The sequence below is a fragment of the Girardinichthys multiradiatus genome, chromosome 15, assembly GCF_021462225.1.
Source record: "Girardinichthys multiradiatus isolate DD_20200921_A chromosome 15, DD_fGirMul_XY1, whole genome shotgun sequence".
NCBI classification, from domain to species: Eukaryota; Metazoa; Chordata; class Actinopteri; order Cyprinodontiformes; family Goodeidae; genus Girardinichthys; species Girardinichthys multiradiatus.
Genome location: NC_061808.1, coordinates 9,118,082 through 9,127,948, shown reverse-complemented (window position 1 = coordinate 9,127,948; position 9,867 = coordinate 9,118,082). Strand labels below are relative to the sequence as shown.

Genomic DNA, 9,867 nt, shown 5'->3' with positions numbered 1-9,867 from the left:
TAAAGCTGTATCTACTATAATAACTGCGCTGTTGTATTAAATGTAATGATTTTTTTGTTCTTTTAGACATCTAAAACAAAGATAAAATCTTCTGGGAACATGTATACATATTTTTTTCTCAAATTAGTATTACAATTATTTTTGAAATGAGAAAAACAGCTTAACTTTACAAATATTCTTTTATATTTTGCAAACATGTCCTCATTAAGACAACATACAAAAAGCAAATGAAACTCGAAATCACTAAACATAAACTAGAAACGCATTAATGCATTAATGCATCTCACTGTCTAACATAACGATCATTATAAATAAAATAAAAAACTAAATCTGAATAACGACCAGAGCAAGCTCCTCATAAAAATGCTAAAAAGAAAACAAATTCATATTAAGATTATTATTTTAATTATCATTATGCTTTACACGACTGTGCTCTCGGTTTGGCATGGGGACGCTTTTCCGGACGTGACGTCATCTCCCGCAGAGACAGCTGTTGAAAGAAGCGTTTCTCCCATAACCTGTCATCAAATCCATGTTATTGCAACGTTTGATAAAGTTCGCCTTAGTTTAACAAAGACGGACAATATGTTCCAGAGGGGAAGCGTACCGCTGTTGTGGTTTTTTATGCAGGCTGCGCTCGTCCTGGTCAGCTGTTTCACCGACATTGAAACGGGGCCTGGTGCTTTCGTATCGACGCAACCGAACGGAGATAGGTTCAAAATTGAGGGTAGAGCGATAGTTCCCGGCGTGAAAACGCAAGACTGGGTCTCCACGGCCACAGTCCTGGTTGAGGGTGAGGAATACGTGGGGTTTTTGAGGTAAGAAATGACCGAACGTTAAGACAGCCCACCGGTTAGCTAAGCGTGTAGCATTACTAGTTAGCATCTCACACAATCAGATGATCACACTGCAACTGCTGAGCACTCCTGCTTGAAACGGTCCTAGATCATTTTCAGGTTAATATGCCTGGCTCTAACGACATTCAGCCTATCCTCGAATTTGGTTAATTTCTATATAAACAGTACACAAGGGCATCATGCTAAAGCTGCAATGCTAACAATTTGGCCTCCTGAGAGACGTTTCTGTTGTCAACATGGTAACAGAATTCAAAACAATGTTTAAAACAAAACATCATGACTAAATGATACATTACTTAGCTTTCCTGTTATAGAAAGGTTTCTCTGGAACGTTAAAGGTTTTCAGATACATAGTTAACGACAATTATAAATTTGTTGTACTTCTGCTTTATTTGCTAGGGTTAGCCTCGACTCAACAGGGTTTTTTCATTAGAACAGCCTATTCACAGCACATTTATAATCACCTTTTAACGCGGTGCTGTTATTCTACAACGAAGCTTACTTGATACAAACCAAACACTGGTTTCTGATCTATATCTGTTTCTTTTTCGATTACTGTAGTTCTATCTACCCCCACAAACTATGTCTATATGTCGTTATATATCACGATAGACTAAAAACCTGGCTTTAATTGTCGGATATAAGTGTGTTCAATCAAATCATTTCTCGGGTAACTAAAGATGCATGTATTGTGCCGAACATTTTTATTTTTCGTTCATCAAAGCCCAACATTTAAAGCCCTGCCAAGGCACTCTTACATGAGGCTGGTATCTTTCAGAAAATTGTGTATGGAAGTAAAATGATCTCAATCTGTTTTTAATGATACAATTATCTTAAATGTAAGATTTTTTATTAGACCGAGTGCACTAGGTTCAGTCCATGACAATGTTTCATTGTTTTTATTTTTTATTTTTGCAGAACTGATGGAAGTTTTGCTGTGAATGACATCCCTTCAGGGTCTTATGTTGTGGAAGTTGTTACCCCTACATATAGATTTGAACCAGTACGTGTTGATATAACTTCCAAAGGGAAAATGAGGTAAGGTTTTATTATTATTTGAGTCAAAAAAATATGCTGTATTTCTTTGTCAGTATATTTTAATTATTATATTGTCCTGTTACAACTGTATCCCATAATAAAGCCTTGTCTCTTCCACAGGGCACGTCTTGTGAACTACATTAAGACTTCAGAGGTGATTCGTCAGCCTTACCCTCTACAGATCAGAGCTTCTGGTCCTCACAGCTACTTCATGAAGAGAGAAACTTGGGGGTGGACAGATTTCCTCATGAACCCAATGGTGATCAAATTAATTACTGCGTCACATAGAAAGGATAATTACAGCAATGTAATACGAAAGTTGTGAAGATTAAGGAATCTTTTAGGTCCTGTAAAAATGATAACGGATCGTTTATAATTTCAGTAAAATAAATTATGTCTCTACCTATAGGTGAATTAGATTTTTTGATCTTCAGTTTACATATGAACATTTTTGTTAACAATAAATTGAGTTGCATATGAATTTTCTCATTGCTTCTGCAGGTAATGATGATGGTTTTACCCCTGCTCATAATCGTTCTGCTGCCTAAAGTCGTCAACACCAATGACCCAGAGATGAGAAAGGTAAAGAATATCTTTAGGTCTCTTGTTGCGTGTTAGAATAAGCAGCATTTTTAAGTGTCAAATGTGTTCTGATGTTTAAATTCTCATCGAGAGAAATCTAACCTAAATCTCTGATGAACTGATCAGAGTTTGGTGGCTAATATCCGATTGGTTCTGTAAAGCCTTGACCTGCTTATACTGATTGTAGCTGAATAAATGTATCTTTCAGAACTAGAATATCTTTCTAGTTTACTGACCATCTGTGGTATTTAATTATTTATATTTGAAAACAAAGTTAAAATGATAATGAAGTCAACATTTAAAAGTGTCTTTAGTATCTTGCACTAATGAATAGCATGGTTAGCAATAACCCTGTGTCCAGTGGGGATGTTACGGCACATGTATCCAGAGTGAACATTTTCTGTACGGGCCTTTCAGTTCAAGACGCACATGTACCAAACTGATGCAGCGGTCTTTTAAACCTTTACACATACCAAACGTTTGGCTGTAATTCCAGCGGTCAACGATGGCACTCAAACAAAGTTTAAAGACTCTTTCAAGTAGAGCAGAGGTCCCCAAACCATTTTATCCAGACCGCAAAGCATTTTCTCATTGACTATGTAGATCTTTTATTCTTGCCGACTGCAGCGTCTGACTTTTGAACAGGCGTGATGGGCAGCTATGTGGGTCAGAAACATTCTGGTCAACACTCCAAGCCAGCTGGTGGCAGTAATGTTTAGCAACCTCAAGAAAACAACAACAAAGAAGAAGCCATGCAGGGTCCTTGAAACACGGGTTGCTAATGCCCCTTTTCCACTGGCTCTATTTAGGCGGCGCGTCTCCACTTGGTCTCTCTCAACCCGATACCGTACCAGTTGTGTTTCCACTGACCCACTGACGGCTTGAGCTATGGCAGCTGAAGCCCTGCCTCCAGCCGTCAGTGTAGTGCACTGTGGTGCTTTTAACGTTCTCGTTAATAGCTGTTAAGTTACTAGCTTGGCAGCTCACACTCACTGACAGAACAATGACTTGGTGGTTCACAGATGAGTGAGTAAAAGAACATTGCTTTGTCAAAAATACATAAAGTGGACTATGAATATCGCACATTAAAAGATGGATGGATAGAAGCATACGCTTTCTTTTTAACTTCCATAAGGTGTAAGACCAGTCTGCCTTATACGATGTGAATCAGTTGGACTTATAAAGAGTGGAAATCTAAAGAGACATAAGAACTTCAGTCAAAGCTATCCACCTAAGTCTGACGGTAGGACAAGGAGAATAAATGAACTGAGGGGACAGTATGAGCGAGCTACACGGCCGATAACAGTCTTACAGCACAACAGCGAGCATACGAATGTTCACTGAGTACACTGGATTTTAGGAAAACACAAAAAACCTTTCACTGACTGGGAAATGATCAAAGAGTGCATGGCAGCTGTGGCAGAAACACTTTTAGATGGAAAAGAAGGACAATAACTTAAGGTAACTGTGAAGCAAATTGCCCTGCCTGCCACAAGGACAAGGAGAGCAGAACTGTTCTACCTAGATGTACACACCCAGCTCGACTGTGCCATTCAAAGTGCGTTTAATAATGGTACTTATGTTGGATCGCATTTTTCTGTTCAGCAGATGATTTCATGGATCTATGAATAATTGATCAGTAGTTAAAAAACAAAAAGTCTTGCGTTAATTGTTAAATAAAAAAGAAACAAAATTTATTTGTCATTTGATTTAAAATGTTCAGACCCCAAATGTTTGAATGATGGAGGTAGTGGACCTCCTGCTATTTTAGTTGGGGACCCTTGAACTAGAGGGAGGCTGAACCAGAATTTAATGTTTAAGATGTTTAACAGCAATAAGGTACGTTGCTCGCTCTACGTTAAACGTAATTACTCCTTTTTATTTCATTTTTTTAAGTTACTCACTTTAAGAAACGTTGAGGCGGATGTAATCAACACTGGTAAGAAGGGGGAGAAAAGATTATAAAGTGCAAACTCAGCTGTCTGGAGCATTCAACCACCCCTAAATACCACAGGAGTCTTTATACCAGCAGACTGGCAACCATACTCTGCAGAAAACACCATTATTGCTTCCTCGCCAGGTGCGCTCTGGCATCATCTCTCCATGGTGCAATCAAGTACAATTAGTGCATTGGAGCGTTTATATTAAAATGACTCAAACGATTCAAAAATCCTAAACAACACACTTTAGCATTTTCAGCTGGTTTTATTGTTGTATAATAAATTCATTGTTGATTAAATTCTGACCAAACCTCTAATCGGTAAAACAAACCAACTACTGACCAGAAAAAGATTTGCAGCTGCTTGTTAACCAGAAAATGTCTTGTTTAATTCTGTATTTAGAAACAAAAAAGAGCTTTTCTGCAGTTTAATGTAGTCATTGATAGCTTCTTAAATCACTGCCATCTTTGCAGGAAATGGAGCAGTCCATGAACATGCTGAACCCCAACCCTGAGCTTCCAGATGTCTCCGAGCTCATGACCAAACTCTTCTCTGGTTCCAAGGGCTCCAGCAAGGCAAGCAGCAGCAGCAAGGGCAGCAGGCCTGCAGCCAAGAGGAGGTAGTACTGTACATGCCTGCTGGAACTGACTTACTACATTAAAGAAAGATTTTTCAAGTGTCATTTTTTTTTCTCCTCCATCTTAGTCTGCTGTACAGATTTCTCTATCAGTAAACGTTCTGAGCGCACCTTGATTTCTAATATACAACATCTTTGTTTCAAGCTGCACTGAAGAAAATTTCTGCAAAAGCTATTATTCCTACTCTGCTCTATACATAGTTCCTTTATGTAACAACTGTTTGTCAGTCCTACTTGTGTATTTTTACCACTGCTGCTAAATTCCTTTACCTAAAAAAAGAGCCTATATACATATTTCGATTTTTTTCTTTTCTTGGACAGTTTTGGTAATCCGACTGTGAATGAAGATGAATTGAAATTTTAAAATGAGGAATTCTTATTTAAAAGTTTAGATAAATAAATAAAAAATATATATAACAGTTTTTTTTATTTGAGAATCTGATTTGTTTGGGAGTAAACACATGACCTCGTTCTATGAATATTATGGTGTACTATATGCTTACAACTTACTTACTGTACATTATGTGCCTGAGGTGTATTAAAGTGACAGTGGTTGACAGCTGAAAGAGTAAAGGAGTATTTTGGTTGGTTATCCAGATATCTGTGGAGTGTTGCTTGTCTTTTAATAAAGTGGGGAGTGAAACAAATATTAAAATTATTGGCACAGTTGTCTGTAGAATGTCTTTATTTCCTTTCTTAATATTTAAGATTTGTTACCTCATTATTGTTATGACCATCATATTCCTGCATCCAAATAGATTCCACCGTGAAAGGAATAGTGACAAATTAAGGTAGGGCCCCGCCAAGAAGGGGGCCAAATAAAACGACTAAGGGTTATTCCCCTGCGAGGGAATAGAATAAACGCTATAAAAGTAAAAAGAACGGAGTAAATTGAGCTCATAAAATAACACCAAGTTAACTTAGAAAAATTACAAGGTACCTGAAACTAACTGTGTGACTGTGTTGTGTGTGTATGGAGGACTAAGCATTTTAATAGAATCATAGCAGGATTCTGCTAGTCCTGTGTTTTCTTTTGCCCAGATTAAAACTACGTACTGGTGACTTTGGAGATTCAGGTCGGATTTTATTCCAGAAAATTAACACCGCTGCGAATTAGTCGCAGTAGAAGGCCGTGTTAATGTCCTCTCCATAAGTCTCATGCCAGTGACCTTTTATCTGGGACATTTATACTACAATTAAACTAACATAAAACATAATGGGGAAGAAACAAAGTAAACTAATTGACTTAGAAGGGGAGGTAAAGTTTATGGAGAACTATGTAAAAGGAGCAGGTATGATCTGTCATAGATAAAAAATAAAAAACATGGGTTTTTGGGCAAATTAGATACAAAGGATGTCTTAAAATTACAAGGGGATCTAAAATTAGAAATAATGAAAACTAAAAAGAGAAAAATAACAAAGAACAATGGGGAAAGAACAGAGAAAAATCTCTGATTTAACAGAAATATGTACACGATGGCATAAAAATACGGATTTTCAGGTAACATAATTATCACTGAAATCCTAAAACTACACGGGGATCTTAAACTGGAGATTATGCATTCAAAAGATTCAAGAGACAATAAAAAACCTTGCCAGATTATAATTTCAAAGGGGACTTTTCAGTCCCTGAGTGCTCACAGTTGATAAACAGATTAAAACAAAAAGTTTAATTAAAAAAACAACAATAAGAGCAGCTTTTAACTGACATAGCCATAATACTGAGGCCTTAAGAAAAGCACAGAAAAAAACTTTCAGCTTAACTGATAACAAATAAAGGGGGGCGGACTGCCACCCATCCCAGTTTAGAATACCAAGGTAGCCCCAAATTATAAAGACTAAGAGGTGGTTTTAGAGGACGTGGTAAAATAAGTTAAAAGAGGAGGTGACAATGTGGACAACATGGAAACTGTCCAACTGGACAACCCAGTGAACAATGACTAGAGTTGTTAAAGAAGTAATCTGAGAGTAAAAGATTTTGTAGGCAAGCATTAGTGAGAAACAGGTGCTTTAAAAATCATTCTATGGTGTTATACTACCAACAATATCATGATAAAATGCAAAAGATTCATTTTACAGGGAAATAATTCCATATTTGGCTCAGATTGTGTGCATTCTTGATTTTTCCTCTTTGAGAGAAGTTAAATTTCAGCTCTGTGAAACGACCTTAACAAAGAGATGCAGCTGCCTGAAAACAAAGATAAAACTTCTGCAAACAGCAGAAGCCTGTCTCTGCTGAAAGGTCTGAAAAAAAAATTGTAACTCTACCCTGCATGTGTCAAACTCAAGGTCCGCGGGCCAAAACCGGACCCCAGAAGTTTAGTGATTCTCTAGAAGTAGAGCCTTTTAATATGGTGATTGTGTGCTTGAATGTTATTTTGTCAATCAATAAGCAGTTTTGTCTACATTCTGCCACAATCTGCCTTTTGAAAATGTTTTGAATCTTGCTCTTTATGTATAAAAAAAAAAAAAGAAAAGAAAAATTGGCTAAAGTCTGCAGACACAAAATGAACCTGGATTGAAGCTCTAACTATGTTTATTTAATCTGAGATCCTCTCCAAATGCAACAGTATATGTCAGTCTACATGAGATACTAACAACTTCACCTACTGGTATAATATAAAGATCTGATTGAATATGTGAAACAAACAATGATGAAAGTTTTTCAACAGGTGATGCTCATCCAGGAGGAAGACAGTGTTCCTAGGAAATGCAGCTCATTCATTAACAATCAATTTTTCTCCTATAGGTGGAAGGTTTGCTGACTAATCATAGGCTGGATCTACCAAACATTATGTGCACAGAACAAATGACCAAGGTTCTGACTGACTTATGAACCTCACTGACCTGACAATGATAACATGACACCCAACAGACAACACCTTTAAGGTGGACCCACTAAGACCACCTTATTGATTCTTGGTGAATAAAAAAAAAAAGAATTGAAGCGTTCAAAACAGACCTTGTGGAAACAAAAGGGGTTATGAGGAAACAATGTGCATTTTAAGAATAATAGAAGTCAAATTATGCTCAAATTTTTGCAAATAAAAATTACTCTGACAGAGAAATAAGTAAGTAGTGTGTGAATGTGTGTGAATGGGAATGACTGATTTCATTGTAATGCATCTTTGAGGGACCTTAAAAGCGCTAATAAAGGTCTGATGTTCTGATGATCTTTGCCAAATTTATATCTTAATAAGGTTTCCAGAATCTTTTTCGAAAAATCATATAAAGATGGCAAAGGTTCTACCTCTATTGAAAATACTGATAACCATAAGAAAGTTCATAGACCCGTCTTGAATTTTTCCTAATTCTTTTACAAACAGGTTATTTAAACTTTCATGTGGCCAAATGTCTGTATTTGACTTTCTGTTTTTGTGAAATAAATGTCTGTTTCATGTTATGTAAAAATTAGAGTCCTCAACATTACCATAATAATATTAGGTCAGTTCTCTATGGTAAAACAAAAAGATTTTAACAGATGTTTAGACTTTTTCCAGTCAGGTTCAAAATGATTTAATTAGACTCAAACTTAACATAAGATTAAATGAACCTTAACAGAATTACTGGACTGGACTGAAATAGAGAAAACTTGAGTTAATTGAAACAAACTTTAGTTACTTGAACTAAATACAAAGCTGACTGAAACTGTATGTTGTATCTATAAAACTGGGTAAGACAAACTAAGATTATAAGATATAATATGCCCTTCATTTTTTGTGTTCATCAGTGAGTGAGTTTTTATTTTTAATTTTTAATAAGAACTAAACCAAGCATTATTTATAATAATAGCAACTACCAAAAATAGTGATCTCATTTTTAAATGTAATAAGGACTTACTTTATAAAATATGATAAAAAAGAATAATAAGAATTTGGAAAAACAGAGGCTTTAAACCTCTGCAGGAACAGCACTGACACTGTCAAAGGTAGATCCTAATACAGGAATCTGGAAGCTCATTCTGGCATGGATAGTCAAAGTCCATCCAAGGACACATTTAGATGAGGCAGAGGGACAAATACAGGGCTTAGCTGAGAGCAAAGAGAGCAACATGCATCCTGCCCTAGCTGCTGTCCCACCTGAACTGTGGTCCCAATCATCAACTGATGTAGGGCTTATAAAGGGGTTCCCACCGTACAAGGTTAAACTAATATCTGAAAAAAGGCCATTAGTCCGTCAATACCCCTTAAAGCCAGAAGCTGAAGAAGGTACTAAGCCAGTAATACAAGATATGTTGAAGTCAGGAATATTAAGAGAAGCACCTGACGCTACATGCAAGGCATATCACACTGACATCACTATTATTATCACAGCCAAACATAACTCTAAAAAGATGTGCCCTTTAAATCCAAGTACTCTAATACCTACTGCAGAAGATGGAAAACCACATTCTTATAAAGCAAAAGTTGAAGAAGACACCAAACCCAGACAAGACATTTCTCAAACCCTTATACCAGATTCATGTGTTGTGTTTGTAGATGGCTCAGCATCTAAAGATGAATATGGAAAGAATAGAGTTGGTTATGCAGTAACAACCATCGATAGGATAATAGAAGCTAAATCTCTACCCAATACATGCTCAGCCCAAACAGCAGAATTATATGCTGTAGTAAGAGCATGTGAATTACATGAGGGACAAATACTTACTATATACACAGACAGCCAATACGTTTTCGGATCAGTACATCACCATGCTAAGATTTGGCAAAATAGAGGTTTTAAAACATCATCAGGGACAGAACTAACTCATTTCAACCTATTAAAGAGAAAATGTCAGATCTGCTATTTATAGACACAGACGTGCTGAAAGACG

The 9,867-nt window shown here is 36.6% G+C and overlaps 1 protein-coding gene across 1 annotated transcript; it reads left to right on the top strand.

Annotated features, from left to right (window-relative positions):
- Window positions 1-444: 444 nt before the first annotated feature.
- emc7b (ER membrane protein complex subunit 7b) lies at window positions 445-5,723 on the top strand. The gene is made up of 5 exons (XM_047387220.1): window positions 445-818; window positions 1,776-1,895; window positions 2,016-2,154; window positions 2,397-2,477; window positions 4,891-5,723. The coding sequence occupies exons 1-5, from the start codon at window positions 586-588 to the stop codon at window positions 5,038-5,040; spliced, it is 723 nt and encodes a 240-aa protein (XP_047243176.1). The 5' UTR covers window positions 445-585; the 3' UTR covers window positions 5,041-5,723.
- Window positions 5,724-9,867: the final 4,144 nt, after the last annotated feature.

Excerpts from the sequence above, each read along its gene's own strand:
- emc7b (XM_047387220.1), top strand. The coding sequence starts at position 586 with ATGTTCCAGAGGGGAAGCGTACCGCTGTTGTGGTTTTTTATGCAGGCT. Across the intron at positions 1,896-2,015 it reads ACTTCCAAAGGGAAAATGAG|GGCACGTCTTGTGAACTACA; the intron begins GTAAGGTTTTAT and ends TCTCTTCCACAG. Across the intron at positions 2,478-4,890 it reads ATGACCCAGAGATGAGAAAG|GAAATGGAGCAGTCCATGAA; the intron begins GTAAAGAATATC and ends CCATCTTTGCAG.